Source organism: Tripterygium wilfordii, chromosome 21, assembly GCF_013401445.1.
Source record: "Tripterygium wilfordii isolate XIE 37 chromosome 21, ASM1340144v1, whole genome shotgun sequence".
Lineage (NCBI taxonomy): Eukaryota > Viridiplantae > Streptophyta > Magnoliopsida > Celastrales > Celastraceae > Tripterygium > Tripterygium wilfordii.
Window position 1 is genome coordinate 8,104,140 of NC_052252.1, and position 19,826 is coordinate 8,123,965.

General features: G+C 36.7%; 2 protein-coding genes across 2 annotated transcripts; one reads left to right on the top strand and one right to left on the bottom strand.

Annotated features, from left to right (window-relative positions):
• Window positions 1-1,833: 1,833 nt before the first annotated feature.
• On the top strand, window positions 1,834-9,476 carry LOC119989805 (mitogen-activated protein kinase homolog NTF4-like). The gene is made up of 6 exons (XM_038835510.1): window positions 1,834-2,159; window positions 2,467-2,596; window positions 3,621-3,758; window positions 7,355-7,687; window positions 8,162-8,342; window positions 8,986-9,476. The coding sequence occupies exons 1-6, from the start codon at window positions 1,927-1,929 to the stop codon at window positions 9,159-9,161; spliced, it is 1,191 nt and encodes a 396-aa protein (XP_038691438.1). The 5' UTR covers window positions 1,834-1,926; the 3' UTR covers window positions 9,162-9,476.
• Window positions 9,477-9,757: 281 nt separating this feature from the next.
• On the bottom strand, window positions 9,758-17,796 carry LOC119989809 (protein FAM133-like). The gene is made up of 5 exons (XM_038835514.1): window positions 17,447-17,796; window positions 15,110-15,211; window positions 10,861-11,002; window positions 10,708-10,754; window positions 9,758-10,240 (listed from the first exon to the last, which is right to left on the bottom strand). Exons 1-5 carry the CDS (start codon window positions 17,531-17,533, stop codon window positions 10,019-10,021), a joined length of 600 nt encoding a protein of 199 aa, XP_038691442.1. The 5' UTR covers window positions 17,534-17,796; the 3' UTR covers window positions 9,758-10,018.
• Between the last annotated feature and the right edge of the window lie 2,030 nt (window positions 17,797-19,826).

Genomic DNA, 19,826 nt, shown 5'->3' on the forward strand with positions numbered 1-19,826 from the left:
AATAAAGGAGGCATGTCGTCAGGACTCGGGGCCTTTGTAGGATGCATTTGAAACAGTGCTTTCTTAACCTCCTCTTCATTCATTTGTTGAGATATCACTTCAGGAAAACCCATAAGAGTAGGCCCACAATCGGGAGGGTCATCAGACATAAAATTGTCTCAAAAAAATTAACAATGATAGCTGCCACATGCTCCTCCTCCTAAATCCAGCCACCTGAATCATCGTCAATGCCTTCAATAGGTTTCTTTTACGCCTTTGGCTAGCTTTTTTGTGAAAAAATTTGGTATTCCGATCACCTTATTGAAGCCACTCAACACTGGATCGTTGTCTCCACATTAGCTCCTCTTGGCCCAATAACTCATTAATTTCAGACTTCAAGTAGTTAATCTCCTCCCTAATCACCTCACTAGACGGTTGTTGGTGTAACCAACCAAGACGCCTATGATTAATCTTGAGCCTTCTGTTAACACTACCAAACACCAATCTATCCCAAGATTTTAAGTCAAAAGACAACCCATCAATCTTGTCAACAACATCACCTCTCCCCCCCTCCCAAACCTTGTTTGACAACCACATCCAACCCTTCACGACGGGTCCACATTTCCTCAAAACGAAATCTCTTATTAGTCGACCTCCCACGACATAAGGAAAACAGTCCACCAATATCAGAATATGGTCAGAGACAATAGCAGCATCATGATTAACAATCGTATTTGGGAATAATGACCTCCAATTACCATCCACAACTGCATGATCTAAACATTCATAAAGCACACCCTCTTTACGATTATTGCACCAAGTATATTTCCCACCCACATAACCTAGATCCTCCAACAACAAGCTTCTAAACAAGACTAAAAATCCCTCATAGCATGAACACCCAGAGCTCGACCCCCCGATTTTTCAAAAGAAACCAGAATTTCATTAAAATCTCCTAAAACCAGCCAAGGTAAAACAGAGTAACCCTTCAAATGACGTAACAAACTCCAGGAATGACACCTTTGAGATTGGACTGGATTTCCATAGAACCCAGTAATACGCCATTGTTGATCCAACCCCTCGCACTTCATTTGCCCATCAATAAACTAAGCTTGCAATTCTTAGGTTTATATATATATTTATGTACTTATATATTATATATTTAAATATATTCTTATGTATATTATACTTATATACTCCCTCCTTCCCATTTTAATTGTCATCTATTCCTTTTTGGGATGTCCCAAAATGCATGCCCATTTCAATTAATTAAAACTATTTTCATTCGTTTTTTCCATCTTACCCTTATTTACCCTTAAATTGAAAAGCTAATGGAGTGAATTCCCAATGAGTCATTAACATCTTAATTGTCCTCTATAAATGAGGGTATAAATGTTAAATTGAAGGGGAGTAATGCAATTTCTTAAACTGTGTATAAAATTGAAGGGAACAATTAAAATGAGACGGAGGGAGCATTATATATTTATTATTTTATTATTTAATAAAAACCTACAGTTTCAACCTTTATCGTAATGGTTGAACCTCGAAAATCTTGAACCTTCAACCTCGACGATTCAATACACGAATCGGTTTTAAAAACTATTCTCCTATGTTGCCACAAGACCAACATAGGTCTTACAAAAAATATAAAATAGTTTGTGGTATTTGGTGCCGCTGTACACAATGATTAAAAACAGCTTAATTTAAGGTCCAATAATAGAAGATTTTATGCTTACAAATACCGACTTAAATGCAATGAAAAGATTAATTTACAACTAATTAATAAATAAATACTATTAATTAATAAATATCATTAATTAATCAAATATTAAAATGGAGAGACAGGGTCACAATCTGACACACACAGACACAGAGCTCCTGCACAAGACAGCAACAGGGCAACTACATCTTTAGATCTGTTACCAAAACCTAACTCCAAGACCGACTATGGAGGGTCAGCCGGTGGATACTGAGATGGCGGAGGCAGCGGCGCAGCAGCCTCCGCACCAACATCAGCAGCAGCAGCCGGCGATGGGGGGAGGGATCGAAAACATTCCGGCGACGCTGAGCCACGGAGGGAGGTTCATACAGTATAACATCTTCGGGAACATATTCGAGGTCACCGCTAAATACAAGCCCCCTATCATGCCTATCGGCAAGGGCGCTTACGGTATCGTTTGGTACTTATATCCAATCTCTCTCTTTGCATATAAAACATAAATGTAAATGATGCCTCCTTTTGATAAATTCTTGGATTTTCACTTTATTTTTTCTTAATTTGTGGGATTTTCATAGTATTTTGTTGGTTTTTATCTCTCCGATAGTGGAAATGTTGTTTCTTGTCAGAACTTTAATGATTTATGTTTATTAGCTACTTCGATTCTGTCTTGACGATATTTCTTGGGATTTTATTTTATCTGTTAAAGTATGTTGTTGGAGGTTTTGTTGATTCATTTCTCTCTTTTGTGGCTGTTTTGATTGTGTTAGTTCTGCCTTGAATTCGGAGACCAACGAGCATGTTGCAATCAAGAAGATAGCAAATGCATTTGACAACAAAATTGATGCAAAGAGGACTCTTCGCGAAATCAAGTTGCTCCGGCATATGGATCATGAAAACGTTAGTGAGTGATGTTTTAATTTATGAGTTTTATTTTTCGATTTTAATGATTGGATTTTGAGGAAATGATGCTAAATTTAAAGATTTTTTCATATATTTATAATTACTTGGTAAGGACTAAGGAACACTACATAGAAAGAAAAGTTGTCCTTTCAACATGCAAAAATGGCATTGGCTGAAATAAGATCTGTTGCATTAAGCTTATACGCTTGGAAATATGCTTTTTAACTAGTCTTATGGTTTTACATGGTATTATCCGGTTGCAATTTCTTCATATTTCCCATAGCGTATCTTTGAGAGGAACTGGAATAGCTAAGAACGAAAGTGGAACAGTACTCTTTTAAGTTTATTTCCGTGGAGTGAAAGCAGCAGTAAATAATATTGAGATTCGCATTGAAAAACTTTAGATTTCTCTTTGAAAGCTTGTTTGAGCTCAGAATTTTTTAGGGCTTTCTATGCCCCGTCTTAGCTGTCTAGACCTGTGGAGAGTTGTAAGATATTTGTTGGGACAGGTGCATCCTTTTTATGGCTCCTGCGTCCAGAGGTGTAAGAACAGCTATAATTTTCACTGTATTTTCACACAGCCATCTTTTCTAGTAGCCAGTGAATTTTTGAATGACTCTGACTTAGTAAGAATCTTGTTCAAATCATGGGCTCTCACGGATGATAATTACCTTTTTGTTGTAGTGATTATTTTGAATTCACTCAATAACATGTGATGCCAATTATAAACATCAGTAACCAGTCAGTTTCATTTCTCTATTTAATGTTGTCAAATCAATTTTATGAGACATGGTCGTGGAGCTAAATTTTTTAGCGAGATATCTCCTCTCAACTCTTTCTACCTTATACTGTCCTTGCTTCTGGTACCTAGGCTTCAGGCACGGCTGTTAATGCAATTACACTTTTACCTTTTTTATCACAAAGTAGAAAAAGAATTTTTTTGCAATGAGAAGTAGAACACCAAGATAATTCTGTGGCACTCTTGAAGTTTTCTTTTGACTAATGTCACTTCATAATGCAGGTTGTTGCAATCAGGGATATAATTCCACCACCTCAGAGAGAATCATTTAATGATGTTTATATTGCATATGAGCTAATGGACACTGATCTGCATCAGATAATTCGTTCTAATCAAGCATTGTCAGAGGAGCACTGTCAGGTGGAGACTTAATATTTAGGTTCTTTTATGTTACCATCAAGTCTTTCCCTCTTTCAAAGATTAAAAGCATGTTAGATCTTTAATCATTTTCGAAAGCAATGTTAGATCTTTACTCCTAGAAATTTAATAAAAGCAGTCGTATTTTAATGGAAAAAATAATAACAAATTAGGAGGAACTAAAAGTCTGTCAATGGTTCTAATATCAGGCCTCACTTTCAAGAACTTTCGACTTGCAGTTTTTACCTAATGATGAGGTTATCCTAGGCAAAGCAAGGAGAGAACGTCAACTCAACACTGCTTCACTACACCACCTTAGAATGAATGAACTGTATCACCTGATTTCCCAAGTCCGCTTCTCCTAACGTCATATTATTTGGTGATTTAATAACAACCAATGTTTTTAAAAGGAAAAAAGTGAATTGAAAAGGTACCTGGGGGTCCTCCAAGTACAAGAAAGATCAGATACAAGAAATCATGTCTATTAGCAAGAACAAATCCTCATTAAAGGAGCTTTTATTACTAAGGCAAGTGCCTACTGTAAAAAAATATTTGTCATTCGCATCGTTCAAAGTTCAAACTACTCTCCTATGCTCCTTCCCTACAAATTCTCCCTAAGTACCCCTCTTTCCAAAGTATCCAGAAATTGCCCGAGGGATGGAGTACAGCAATTTCTTATCTTTTTGGCTGTGAATCCTCAAGAAGGTTCTTGCCTCGAGCTCCTCTTCTTTGGAGTTCCCGACTACCCTGCTGAAACCTAAGATCTTAGGAACGATCTTTCTTTAGCTTGTTAGCCCATGAACAGTGGAGAAGATGTCTCACCACCTCCACGCTTGTTTTACAGAGATGCATTAATTTGTGAGATCGAACCCTCTATTTGGAGATTATTAATGTTAAGAGTTCGCTCCCCGGTGCTTTCCCTCACAAAGAAGGCAACCTAAATGAGTACTTGGTTTTCCATACTTGCTTCCGGAAAATGCCTTCTTCCACCCATGTTTTCGGAGATGGCTTTATAAAAATCTTTCGCCTGGATCTTTTTCATTCAGGAAAAAAAATTATCTTCCGCCCTGTAAGTACTCCATGTTCACACCAGCAGATCGTCTCTGTCATGGGGAGGGATGTGCCTTTAGATAATGTCTAGGACATTGGTAATAAATGTTGAGTCAACACTCAGTATCTATGGCTCCCCTAGTAAACCCAACATTCAAGAATGTAGAATTTTTGCCGGTGAGAATATTTAGATTTTATTTTTTATTTTTTATGATCAGGGATTGTTCCACAGATGTGTTTATTGACAATTTCTTTGCTACTTTTAAATTTTGGTTTCTATGCTCCTATTCTTGTAACAAATTAATAATCTCCTTGAGGCCATTTATTTGCCCTCGTTGTAATTTCAGTGCACTTAATTTGGTGCCTATTCAATAAAATTATTTTCTATTCAAAAAAAAAAAAAACTTTGTCGGTTAGAATGTAGTTACAAGCCTAAGCCTTTGCCTCTGTGTTTCTGGTTAAGTCAAAGATAGTGGAGAATTTATACTTTAGAGAAGACGGCAACACGAAACATCTATTTAGAATTCGGTTCTGCTGCCATTTCCCTCTTTATGAAGACAAGATGAAGACATTTATGAAGACAAGATTATGATTGCATTCATGACTATTAGCTTTGTATCCATCAAGAAATTTCTACTCTTGGAAACCTTTCGTCTTTCTGCATGGACATAGATGTTACATTGATCCGTGTTTTTCATCATCACTAGCGCCTTAATTGCAAACAACCTAGAGTTGATTACATGAATCCATGTGAGATATTAATTGGAATCTACTATGTGGATTTCCCTTCTCTAGGGATGGCAATCCGACCCGCGGGGACCCGACCCGAAATTTCGGGTACGGGTCGGGTGCCACAAGAAACAATTATTGTGGGGATGGGTAGGGTATGGTAATGTCATATTTGACCTCGAACCCGACCCGAACTTAATACTTTAATAAATAAATATATATTTACATAGATATATCATATATAATATATTGTACATATATATAGGAATATTAATTTGTATTTAGTATATTTATCTTCTTATATTTTTCATAATGAAGAATATGATATGCTCTCCTAGTCCATATTATATATAATTATAAATTATAAATTTTTTGTTAAAATTTTTTTGTTAAAATTTTTTTGTTAAAACATTTGATCATTAACTCAAATACTCAATAACACAAATATATTTTTTATTAAAACATTTGATCATTATAAATTTATAATCATATAAACCCTAAACCCAACTTCCCTACTTCCTAAACCCTATCTAAATAACAAAACCAAATTTTTTTTTTTTTTTTGTAAATTGGATCATTATAATCATACACGTAAACCCTAAATTTTAAACCCTATGTAGTTATAAACCCTAAGTAAACCCTATACATTATATAGTATAAATAGTTAAATACTTTATACTACGATGTATATATTAGTATAATTTCTTTTTAAAGTTTATGACAAATTAAATATTCAAACATACTAGTTTGATAATCTCGATACTCTAATTCTCTAAATGCTAGTTTAAATATAAAAAAAATTGAACTCTCCTAGTCGGGTCGGGGTCGGGTATCCCCATCCCCGTCGGGGACGGGGATCCCCTAATCTCAAGGGGGCGGGGATGGGGTTCGTGGATGGTGATGGCATACCCGCCCCCGTCCCGTTGCCATCCCTACCCTTCTCCTACTAATCTAATGATACATTCTCCGCTAATTCTTTGGAGCTATGTCATTGCTCATCGCTCTATCCAAGTTTTTCTTGGCCCCCTTCCCTTTTAGTTTATTGTTCTTTAAATTTTCTCAATTTGTTGCACTGCTGCTCTGACTTCTTTACGTTTTAAGGTCTTAAGCCATCGAAGACAAAATTTTCACATTTAATCTTCCACTTGTTTGCTGCAGTTTTTTGCTTTTTTCTTTTCATATTAGTTGCTTTTTTTTGTGTTCTCTTAGATATTAATGCAAGGTAGTGCCAATTGTTTGGTCAATTATTATGTTCTCATATTATGGATCCTGCTATTTGATTCAATATCCTGCCACCGAAGGAAAATATGTAATTTATGTAGCACTGCATTGCCATCCAACTCTTATCATTTATGATGGGAATTTATGTACTTAAGCATGCTAGAAATGTCTATAAGTAGGTGAAATATCCATCTGTATCCAATTAAATTTAGATTCTGAAGCGCCACCTACCAGATGATTAATTTTCTTGTTCCTTTCCCTTTTCCATTTTAATTAGACCTAAGGTCTCCCAGAGTTATTGCTCCCATTTGTAACTCACTGGAGCTCCCCCTCTTTGCTTTTGATTATTTTCTTTTTGTAACTTTACCTTGCCTTTGATTAGTTTCAGTGAAATGAGTTGACAGGCCATGCTTTGATCTTTGAATAAGAAGAGCTTAGGGGTTTTCCATTCTTGTCTTTTCAGCTCTCTCTCATATTTTCAGTATTCTATTTTTTTCTTCTTTGTTAAATTTCGTTTTGTTTCTTTGTCCTGTTTTTATTTTTTACCTTATCTGCTGGGACCATCTGAAAAATCACTATTTGTGATATGGCTTGTGCAGTATTTCCTGTATCAGATTCTCCGTGGTCTAAAATACATACATTCGGCAAATGTTTTACATAGAGACCTAAAGCCTAGCAATCTTCTCCTGAATGCCAATTGTGACTTAAAGATATGTGACTTTGGACTGGCACGTGTTACATCAGAATCTGATTTTATGACAGAATATGTTGTTACACGATGGTACCGGGCACCAGAGCTGCTATTGAGCTCCTCAGATTATACTGCAGCTATTGATGTTTGGTCGGTGGGTTGCATTTTCATGGAGTTGATGGATCGGAAACCTCTCTTTCCAGGCAGAGATCATGTGCACCAGCTACGTCTACTTATGGAGGTAATTTCAAATTTTTTTTTTTCATTTTAATAGAGCTTTGGAGTTATTTTGTGAGTTTGGATTATGTCATACTAGAGTTCCTATGAACCTTGATTTTCTACTTTGATCGAGTTGAAGTTGCAAATTTACCTATGCTAAATATGACATTAATTGTGTCATCAAGAAACGTCAAGCTTAAGGTTTGAGGCTTCTCAAATTGCGTTCTTTCATAAACCCTTGTTATCATTTTAGTTACCGGATATGCCTGGTGTATATTTGTTCATGTTCATATGATTGACATATAAAATCCATATGATTGGCATTAAATGTTGGATAGTGTCACGTGAATACGTGATTATGCTTGTGCCAAAATGTGTGATTCTACATCTTTCCACGTAGTATATGAATTTTCTTTCTGCGTCCATACTTTGTGCTATCTTTGCAATTAATTGAGATATATATGTCGGTGTGAATAATGAATGCTACAACTTGCAGCTGATTGGCACCCCATCAGAGGCGGAGTTAGAGTTTTTGAATGACGATGCGAAAAAGTACATTCGACAACTTACTCCGCAACGTCGACAGTCATTAACTGAAAAGTTTCCTAATGTCCACCCAGCTGCTATTGATCTTGTTGAAAAGATGTTAACATTTGATCCTAGACTGAGGATTACTGGTGAGTTTATTTTTTCAATATCATGTGCATATTCACGTAGCCCTTATTTCTGCATTTCTCTCTCATTTACATTTAGATTTATTCAACATCTTGTGGTACACCGTTTGTTTATGTTATATGCCTGGGCTATTTAGACATAAAAGGTTGGGAAAAAGAATTTCATGGAAATGCCGTCAAGGTACAAGTCGACGGCCAATTCCAATTGAGCGTAGTTACCTGTGATGGATGTTCTGATTGAAGACAACAACTGGTTTACCTGCCAACTGGGGAATGAGGTCAATGTTGATATAAGCCTGTGAGAGAACTTAAAACTGTATATTCTCTCACATATATGCCTATGGAACCCTGGGGTGGCCATATATTGTCGAGTGAACTTGTCAAAATAAATGTGTATTCCCATGCTTTTAGTTTGCGAAAGACTTGGAGCAATGTTGTTTAGTTTGATGTAGATCATCAGCCGGGTTAAATGTCATCGTCCCTTTTTGGTTCAGCGTTATAAATTTGTTAAATTCCACGACGAATCAGGTTCTTTGTAAACTTCAAAGCACCCTCACCCCAAATCAACCCACATGCTATGCATTTGTTTCTTTGGTTTTTTGCTACACATCTGACATTAACTTATCTTCATGTCGAAATGTTTCAGTTGAAGATGCACTTGCTCATCCTTACCTAACATCACTGCATGACATCAGTGATGAACCTGTCTGCATGACTCCCTTTAGCTTTGACTTCGAACAGCATGCCTTGACAGAGGAACAGATGAAGGAGCTGATTTACTGGGAGGCCCTTGCATTTAACCCCGAGTATCAGCACCTGTAAAGAGTCGTGCTGTTTCATTCTTCAAGGCACTGATGCAAGTGGCTTCTTTGATTGATGTGTCCGCAATTGATTTCTTTATGTATATAGAATTCATCCGGAAGAGGATGATTCCTGAATTGATTTGGTCATGGGAAAATTTAGGAATGGAAACAATGTAAGTTCATGTGATGTTTGTTTGGGCTGTTTTCATTTTTCAACTGCTCTTTTTTGAATTTACCAATAATTACATATCCGATTTGACCTATGGACGAATATGTAAGGATATGTTTCATGCTCGTTTGAGTAATAGCAATGAGATTCTCCCAGATTAGCTAGGATTTCCAAAAGAGGATGTTGTTCGTTTGAATAAAAAGAAATTGCAGGTTGTATCTAACAAATCATTTTCTTGTATTCACCAAGGAACATGAAAATGAGATGCAACTGAGACTCTGTCAATAGTCTATATTTTTTCTTTGTTTTTCGTATGTGGTATTTGCTAGTTAAGAGCTCATATAAAACATGAATTTTGTGTCTTCAATTGAATTAATAAGAAACATCAGCTCTATGAGAACAGTTACAGGTTCTAGCACAGATAGAACCTGTAACTGGAGGAAATATCAGAAGACAGGATCAATATATTCAACTGAAATCCAATAGCTACTTAGATTCGTTGCAAAAAATTCCTCAGAGTCAAATGAGATGAGATGCATCATAATACTCCAGGGAAATTTACGGCAAACTAAACATCATTGCTAGCTCATCTATTATTCAGAAAAATTGAAAACCAAATATGCAAAGGGAAAAAGAAAAGAAGGTAACCTTAAGTTTCCTGTCCCTGGACGGGAGGACAAGTACACAACAATTCCCACCAGGAAGTTTTAAGTCTTCGAATTCCCAAAGAATCTTGAAAGCGGAACTGGCCCGTCAGCCTCTTCACCATCACTGCTAGACTCCTTCCTTCTAGACCGGTGCTTCTTTTCCTTCTTCGTTCTCTTAGACCTTGATTTTGATCGTTTTGACTCTCTCTCTTCATCATCACTGCTTGAAGACTCCGAGGACGAACTGGAAGAGCTTGAATCAGAGGACCTGCACTTTGAACGCTACAACAATGATGTTAAACAATGATGCTTCAAGCTTGTGCTCAAAACAAAAAAATATTTCATGGCTCCCACCCAAAAAGAGAGGATATCAGAGATAATTAAATGGAAATTTTGGTTTTGTTAACTTAACAATTAAAATGCGCTCAGGAATTTTAGGACCAACAAACAAAAACACAAGAAATCAATTAATATTTCTTTTCAATTAGTAATGTGGTAAGATTTCTTGGAGATTTACATTATAAGAATGTTACAATTGATAGGCACACATTCATCCTGAAATTACATTCGACCCAGAAAATGTCAAAGCACATCTAAATTTGGTATCAAGCTACCCCTGTGCAGTGACTAACAAGAATTTTACCACAAAACAATAATGCAAATTTCAGTGTCGGAAAAGAAGAAGAGGAAGAAAATAAAAGATAGCTCAAAAAGAATAAAATGTTAGTGTCTTAGAGATTTGCAGGCACCTTTCTCCTTTTGCTGATACTTTTCTTTATCTCTCTGTCCTTTTTATCTGCAATGATGCATCTTGCTATTAGCTTGGTCTTTAAGAGCGTAAAGATGACCCCATCATAGGAATACAGGATAAGAGTTTCATAGCAAAAGTTATTGTGGAATACCCTTTTTATGATTAGATTTGCTGCTAGAGTGGTTTCTCCCCTGAGCAAGTTTTCTTGCCCTTTCAGCATCGAGTTGAGCTCTGTACTCCCGCATCATTCTATCCGTGTCCGCTTCCAGCTCCCCCTTTCTCATTTCATCTTCCTGTAGAAGATAAAATGTAACGCCCGTGTAATTAAGCATAAAGCATGACATAATTCACTTCATAATCAAAACTCATAAATTATGTAGCTCATAAGCATGGAGCCAGGGTGATGCAGGAGGACCATTAATATGCTGTTTTATAATCGGGTCCATTTTAACAGAGTTTCTTTTAGTTTTCATAGTAAGGGTATTGTCGGGATTTCCAAGTGTACTGGAATTCCGAATTTATCATTAGTTATTTGTATTGTGAGTCTTTTATTAGGTTATTTTGTTAAGTCAACTCATTGTTAGAATTGGAGTCTTATTAGTTTACTTTTTTAGGAATCCTAGTTTTATTTGAAGGAAGTTTATATGTTAATAGGATTACTAGGAGTCTATATATATGGATGTAATTCATGGATGATAATATTGAGAGTTTTTATGCAAATTTGCTATAGGGGAGATTCCTTAAACACGCTCGGTGGAAGGTGAGTTTATCCAACCCTACCTAAGAGATTCAAGCTCTTTTTCTTCGATTCAAAAAATTCAAGAATTTTGTTCCAATTTCAGACCTAGGAATTGGAAAATTTTGTTTTAGGTTTTATGATTTTGTATTAATTTGGGGTTAGGGTTCTTGGTCGCTCAATCCTAAACAAATTCTACATTGGTAGTTTCCAAAAACTACATCAGAGAGAGGTAAGGGCAAACAACACCCATGCACAAGGCTCTCGCAGTGTTCGGGGTTGGGAACATGCAAGATGTACGCAGACTTTACCCACACATAATATGTGGAGAGACATTTTTCAAGAATTGAACTTGTGACCTCTAGTTTGCACCCCTACAACTCTACCACCGGGTCACAAGTTCGGACTAAAAAAATCATGAAAATATAGATGGAACCACCAACTAAAGCTCTAATTAAACAATTACTGCAATGATGTTATGCATATTTTGTTAGGGCAAAGGATAGGCAAATTCAATCAGCTACAGCCCCCGACCCAAAACTGTTAGAATTCGCCCAGACCCACACATTTGGACTTTTGGAATCTTAATTATATTTCTCCATGTTAATGGTTTTTTGGAACAATAGAAGTTTCTCTTAACATAAAAATCATAACATAAAATGAATCCATTTTTACTTCTCATTCTCAACACAGTAGACGAGCATTAAATCCTTCCACAAGAAAACAAACAAATTCATCTTCTCCAGCAAAGCTTTATTGGAAATGGGCAAAAAGAAAATATTTTAAAAGGCACTGGAGGTCGCAAACTTCCAAGTGAAAACTATCTTCTTACAAAGCAAACCTAAAAGCCCTCACAGCATCTATGCTGCGGTCTGATAAAATGCATCCCAAAAATAGAAAGAACTACCCGTCAAAGCTCCACCACAATCACACAATTAACAAGAGCCATTATCTAGCCATTGGTTCGACACGTTAAGCATCAACTTCTTATGAACCACTTTCATCATCTAGAGATACAAAATGCAAAATGTCTCACAAGTCACAACCAGAAGTACGTCTCCACAAAATTTCCCGTGGTTATACTCCTTTCCTCTTACAACACAAAAGCTAACCAAAAGATTGAGTTCAACTAAATGCAATATGTTTTATCATCAATTCACCAATTCTCCCTCCATACAGGTAGCGAATTCATTTATATAGATGAAGTTTTTTTATTCCTTCCTGTAGGGCTCTGATAAGAGGAAGAGAAATTTGAAGGAACAGCTCTTCTCAACCCTCCTAACCCATCTCTTATACACCCTTCCTAGGTTATCATTACCACTAGGCACCATTACCAGAACCATACCACAGCACACTATACTTTCATAGTCACCACCCTTACCAAGAAACGATCATAACAAAAACAATGCCAACAACACTAGCACATTGTGATAGAGTCCCACATCGGTTAGGAGAGGGGAGGAAGTGCTGTATATAGGTGAGAGGTATTCCCTCTCCTTAGTAACCAAGCTTTTCCCATAGAAGGGTTTGGCCACAACCCCCCTTGGGCCTTGGACTGCATGGTATGGGCCAGGCCCAATGGCCTGTGGATGGGTTGGGGCTTGGTTATTGAGTGATGGTCCTCTTGTTCTATCATTGGTATCGGAGCCCTCGTTCCTGCCCTGTGGGGAGCTCGGGTATTCATGGGCCTTGTGCCCCTGGCCCTTGGGGCCGCGTCTGCGGAGTGGCCGGCCTTGGTGTTCTGTTATATGGGGCCGAAAGGATAGGGATAGGGAAGGGTCCCGAGTCCTGAGTCTGAGTACTCCGCCATGGCAGGCCAAGGTGCTCGACCAACGTGGACGTTGGTCTTGAAGGGGTGGGTATTGATAGAGTCCCACATCGGTTAGGAGAGGGGAGGAAGTGCTGTATATAGGTGAGAGGTATTCCCTCTCCTTAGTAACCAAGCTTTTCCCATAGAAGGGCTTGGCCACAACCCCCCTTGGGCCTTGGACTGCATGGTATGGGCCAGGCCCAATGGCCTGTGGATGGGTTGGGGCTTGGTTATTGAGTGATGGTCCTCTTGTTCTATCATTGGTATCGGAGCCCTCGTTCCTGCCCTGTGGGGAGCTCGGGTATTCATGGGCCTTGTGCCCCTGGCCCTTGGGGCCGCGTCTGCGGAGTGGCCGGCCTTGGTGTTCTGTTATATGGGGCCGAAAGGATAGGGATAGGGAAGGGTCCCGAGTTCCTCCCCTCTCCTAACCGATGTGGGACTCTATCACATTGTAACCACAATAACTGCCCAAGCATAAGCCACCAACATCATCCATTGACTGGCGACCGCCATAATTTACTCATGCGGAGTTCACTACGAAGTTATTATTTGAATATCTAAACAGTAAATCTGATTGAAGATGCAGCAAGAGAAAATAATCTAAAGATGGTATGAGCATGAACATCATAAAATTTCAATTCTTTGGTGCAACAAGGAAAACTTGGCTAGAGCCTGGAAAAGACATGAAATATGTCAGTAGTCAACAAAACAAACATGTGCTTCCGAACAAAATACAATAATATATAAACAACTCTCGTTCACAAGGCTTCCGCAGTGGGTGGGGTAGGGAACAGGCAGGATATACGCAGACCTTACCTCCACATAATATATGGAGAGGCCGTTTCCAGGAATTGAACATGTGACCTCTAGATTGCACAAATACAACTTTACCACAGAGCCACATGTTTGCCTATTAATACAACAGAAAAATTTTAAGCTTGATTTCAACAAAATGTTAAGCACTACTTCGAATTATTCTCTTATTTGTCCAAAAAATAACATCAGAAAATCCTAGATGGATAACATGAGGACCCTTAGAAAAATTTAAGCTGGGTCTGAACCAAAATTGCAGCTCTAATATGCATCATTCCACTAGAGAAAAATCCAGATGCATTTAAGTCATATGCCTAGCAAAATCGAAACCGAAAATGTGTAGATATTTACTCTATATGGGAAAAATTTGAGTTTCTTTCTTTAAATGCAGATGCGAGTGCTTCTATTCCAGGTTAACCCTCTGACTCCAGCTACTACAACTTACCAAAATATAGCCATCCACAACTGGAATTGCAAATCAAGTAGGGTGGAAATTATCGTCAAAACACTAAACCAGGACTAAACTACAGTACTTTCATCGTTTTTCCATTAAACTTTCCTTATTGAAAGACTATTGTGCCTATTTAGAGAAGAACGAAACATTCTGAAGTTTTTGTTCAAGAAAAACCCTAAGTTTATGCAACTTGCAACTAGAAGATAAGAATACAAGTTCTACCACAAAACAAAACATATTCAAGCTTCAAAATACATCAAACGGGAAAAAAAAAAAAAAGAAAAAAAAAGGCATTCTTTATCAGGTCCCTATTCACATTCTCATGACATGAAGCTAACATATAATAGACTGAAAAAAGGGAAATCATATAAAACAACTTCACGGCACCCCAAAAAAAGGGAAGAAGAAGAAGAAGATAATAGTTCCTTCTTCTCTCAGGGACTCATCAAACTGTGCAAGTCTTGTTGTGTATTAGTTAGAAATCAACAAACAAAATTAAACATGTTCCGTGAAAAAATTGAAAGATTGTGCAGTGATGAATTATGGTGAGGAAAAAGATAAAATGAAAGAAGAACTCCAAGATTTACCTTTTGCTTCTTTTTAAATTCTTCCCATGTAACTGTGTGCGTAGTTTTAAGGCTGGCCAGACGAGCAGCATGCCACTCTGGTGAATGAAAAGAACCATCCACCTGAGATCATCCTCATCAGAAAAATCCAGGAAAAAGATTGCAAAATGCAAAACCACACAGGATTATAAATACAGATTCACTCATCCACATTAAACAAAGCCTTGCTCAAAACATGACAAGTTCCTCATCAGCAAATTTACACCCAAGTAATATGCAGCAGTTTGCCGATAGATTCACCAAGCAAGCATTTTCTCTTTAATTAAAGGAACTACCGCTGTATATAAAACAAAAATTAGTTATTCAAAAGTCAAAACTACATCTAACCACTCTATTCTTAGTTGCTATTTTGAGTGGTAATCGTCTGGAGATCACATATTTGAGAAATTAAAATACACCAAAAGGCAGAAATTAACAACACGGCACTAAAACAGCCAACATGATGCTTTATTTGTTGTATGAACACAAGAAGACCTTCAACTTCTATTTTTGCACCAAATGAGCCCTTTTAGCTGTCCAAATGCCTCTACTTGTATTTGTATGGCCAGATGAGCCCCAAAAAGGGCTTGTTTGGTGCAAAATAGAAGTTGAAGAGCTTGCTCTGAATGAAAAAGGTAGAACGGCTAGTTTTAAGTTTTCAATGAAGTCTTAAAGGTGATTTTCCTGTAAACTAGTGTCAATATGGAAAAGGGATGGGTGGGGGTGAGCAGACATTAAATCATAACCAAATCACCAAAAGCTTATAGTTTTACGAGAGCCTTCCCAAAGAAATGACAAGATCCACAAACAGACTCCAGAAATAAGAAAGATTAATGTTTAATGTAGATCCACATCATGTTAAAGCAAGGACTTTAGAAGATAAGTGGAAAGTGCCAGATATATAGTAGAGCATGCACGGTCACTTGAAGGTTTCCATTAAAGTAACAAGCAACTGTATAAGAATTTTGTTATACACGTGTTTTGTACCAAGAAAAATGTTTACTGAAGTGTAGAGAAACGGAGGGCATTAGAGCTTCAAGAAACGACATGTAGGAAGCAAGAAACAGAATAAGGAAAATAACATCTTCAAAAATATCAGATACAGTTGACATGGATAAATTACAGTTACCACCCGTCTTTATACAAATTATCTTGATTAACACAGAATAATTAATTTAGTCCCTAACAGACATAAATTAAGTAAAGGAACTTCTTTTACATGAGGCCTATTTTAACAAAAAAATCGTCAATAATCATGTCAATTAAAGTGCTCCTTAGGATTCTTAGGAACTGCTTTTTGGTTTATATGTATCCGGAACCAAAATGCATTCGAGCAGCCAGGATTCGTTAACCATGCTGAATGCTTCTGCTTCATGACCCATACTACTAAACCTATCAGTTAATGGCAATAGACGACTTAAGACCAAAAAAATTTTAAAAATGGACGAGGAAAGATCAAGCGGAACGATATACATACTCGATTTACATTTAGAAGCTGAGAAATAAATGCAAGTGCATAAAATTCAAAAAGAAGATAACAACAGCCAAGTTCCAAACCAGCCGGTGGTCGAACGGCAAATGGTTAGCATGTAAGGGACGGCCCACCCACTAGGGTGTGGGTTCAAGTCCTACCCCCTCCCAATTCCCCTCGAATAAAAAAAAAAACAGCCAAGTTCCAAACCGCTGCAACAATAATTAGAGATCTCTCCTACAGCGTGGGAACAATCGATTTCAAGTGGCCATTTAGGTGGGTACCAGAGTTCAATGATTTACCAATTAACATTTGATAATTTAGTTATAAAATAACTTTCCATAATAAATAGCAGACAATAGAACTAAATTTAAATCAAAGTAGCATTGAAAACTTATGAGGCAGCCTAACAGTAGCAGAACACATAATTAAACCAGTAGACCAGCTATCTCATAGTTGGCCCAAGGCATCACTGTCTCTTTAACGAAGATAGGATAAAGAGAAAAAGAAAAGGCATCAGTAACCCAAAAAAAAAGGCATGTTCTTCGCATCTATAGTTTACATTAACAGTGACATATAAATTGTCACTTTAAAACTGGACCACAAGAAAAATATTAAACCAATTTCATTTCCAATAATATCAGAGTTCAAGGCAAAAAATTCATCATCTAGCGCAGCAAAATCCAAAGACACACTCGATGAAGCTTAAGGCAACAAACATATTCAGCGAAATATAACCCTAAAAAAGTAGAAGCAATTATATAAACAGATAATTAAAAAAGGAAACAAATTTGGATAGGGGTTTCGATTGAATTGAAATTGGAGTGATAGTATGGAAGGGTACAAACCATGCCATCTTCAATCTCTTCCGGAGCGGCGGAGCTGGAGCCCAGCCGCGATCTCTGCATAGCTTTGTAGGCCTGATTTTTGCCCATTTCAGGTGATACCCAGACGGGAAAAATAGAAAGAGTGCGAAAAAAGTCGAGGGAAAATTAAGATGTAAGAAATAACACGAAAGAGAAGCTCTTGGGAGATATTTGATTAGGGAATCATTAACGGTCGAGAATGAAGAGAAGAAATAGGGATTTGTATTACAAAGAGAGATGGTGAACTGTGAAAGGTCCTGAGTCTCCGGTCCACTCTCAGACCTAGATCTACTTGCGAAACTCTCTCTCTTTCTTTCTTTTTTTTTTCACAATTACCGATACCAGTAGCCACACAATTGCAAAATAGGTTGCACTATTCAAACTCTCCCTACTTTCAACCCCTACATCTTTAATCAATTTTGTCAATGCCATGCACCCCATGCCCCTATGATTGTCATTTGTCAAACTCTCTTATATATAAATGATCGGCGTGACTATTGACACCTCTCTTTTTACTATATAGACCCCCTTTCACAAGTGACAAGACAACCCTAAATACAAGTACGTTTTATTTACACACAATAAAATGTGATGGGATAAGTAAAGTTATAATTTTACTGTTTCTTGTCAGGCAGTAGGCGTACTAATGATGGGTTGGTGTTGGGTCTTGTATCCTTCACACTGTAACCCTGGGTCCCACCCCAATTTTATTTTTTTAATTAGATTGAAATCTGACCGTCTGATTGGATCCTCCTCCTCCTATCTACACACCCCGTTGATGATCAGTTGATCACCCTATGGTTCCCAATTTAATTTTAATATATTCCCAGTTTAAAGATGTTACTATGCTGCCATGTCCAATCACGTGACCATTTTTTACTATTTTCTAAGGGTGTTTAGGGTGTCCACAATCAATCTGTAAATCGAGAACTTAAGGGTGTCCACAATCGATTCGTAAATCGAGAATATATCCGTAACTGTAGTTATTTGATTTTCGGATTCGGCTTTTTTGGTTACGGTTTCAGATATGATTATGATTTTAGTAAAATTTTGGATTTTTTTTGTTACGATTATGATTATAAACGAAAAATACTAATACATTGTGTACATGAAATTAAGATTGATTATTGTTAAAGTGAAAGTGATGAGACATCTTCATGAATGTTTTATTTTCTTTTCTTTTTTTCTTGATCATACTTTTCCATTCTTTCAAAAACCGAAAACATATCTGATCCAAAAAAGATGGTTATTTCGGTTTGGTTATCCTAACATATATGGTTATTATCCTATTTACTTGTCCGGAACCTAACCCGCATTATGTTATTATCCTATTTACTTGTCCGTATTTGATCAATTAAGTACGTTCGAAATCCAATCCGGATTAGGATTCAGACATACAAATAACTTTACTAATACAATAAATATATTTTTAAATAATTAAAATTAAATTTATTTAATTTTCCTTTTACTTTAGTCCATTATAAAAAGCCACACTCGTGTTATGAAATCATCCATCAATTTTATATATTCTTAACACTGTGATTATTATTAACGACAATAACTCTTCGAAAAGTGACCTCATCCATTGTTGATCACAAATAATTCAGTACCTAAGTATAATTGTTCGCCTTTTTTGATTGCAAGAAAACAAATTCTACGTAAAATGTCATATTCGTTGAAGTCACGCCCACAATCTCAAATAAATGCATTCTGAATCTGTTAGTTTTATATGTAGCATTCATCAATAACAGATGCGAGAATGTTGATATTCTAAAATAATAGTAATTCCTTATTTTTTATGTCAATATTTTTTTATCATTTTTTAAAAAAAAATTGACAATTATCATTAATTTTGACTCAAATGTTGTATTTTATATTGAATAAAAATCAAAATTTGTAAAGAAAAATGTATGAAAAATCCGAATGATTCTACGTTGTTAGATGTAAAGTACATAATATATTATCTTATAGTATTTTTTAAAAAATTATTTTGTACCTAAAAAATAAGAAAACCAGGAATTGGTTTTCTTTTAGTAAAGGTCAATCCCTTTTGAGGAGCCAAACCTAACATTGATGTCGTTTGACCAAAGTTTAGAGTAAAAAAAACAAAGTGTCTCGTTTGTCGCACACGGCAGGGTTGTCATTTCAAGCACGGTAATTGCTAATAAATGCACATGAGTTCTACTAGCTGACACAATCCTATTATATCTTTTCATTAGGGGTTTTTATAGCAAAAATAGGGGTTTATATAGCAGGACCCATAAATGATACATTCACGTCTTTGTCTAGTTGTCTTCAGTCTTCGTCCCTGCTATATATATATAACTTTTCAATTATATCTATCTATCAATTATATATGGGT

Bases quoted from the DNA above. Each gene is read 5' to 3' on its own strand.
- LOC119989809 (XM_038835514.1), bottom strand. From the start codon at position 17,533: ATGGGCAAAAATCAGGCCTACAAAGCTATGCAGAGATCGCGGCTGGGC. The intron at 11,003-15,109 runs GTAAATCTTGGA...TATCTTCTACAG, and splicing joins AATTTAAAAAGAAGCAAAAG to GAAGATGAAATGAGAAAGGG. The intron at 10,755-10,860 runs GTATTCCACAAT...GCATCATTGCAG, and splicing joins CAAATCTAATCATAAAAAGG to ATAAAAAGGACAGAGAGATA.
- LOC119989805 (XM_038835510.1), top strand. From the start codon at position 1,927: ATGGAGGGTCAGCCGGTGGATACTGAGATGGCGGAGGCAGCGGCGCAG. The intron at 2,160-2,466 runs GTACTTATATCC...TGATTGTGTTAG, and splicing joins GGCGCTTACGGTATCGTTTG to TTCTGCCTTGAATTCGGAGA. The intron at 2,597-3,620 runs GTTAGTGAGTGA...TTCATAATGCAG, and splicing joins GGCATATGGATCATGAAAAC to GTTGTTGCAATCAGGGATAT.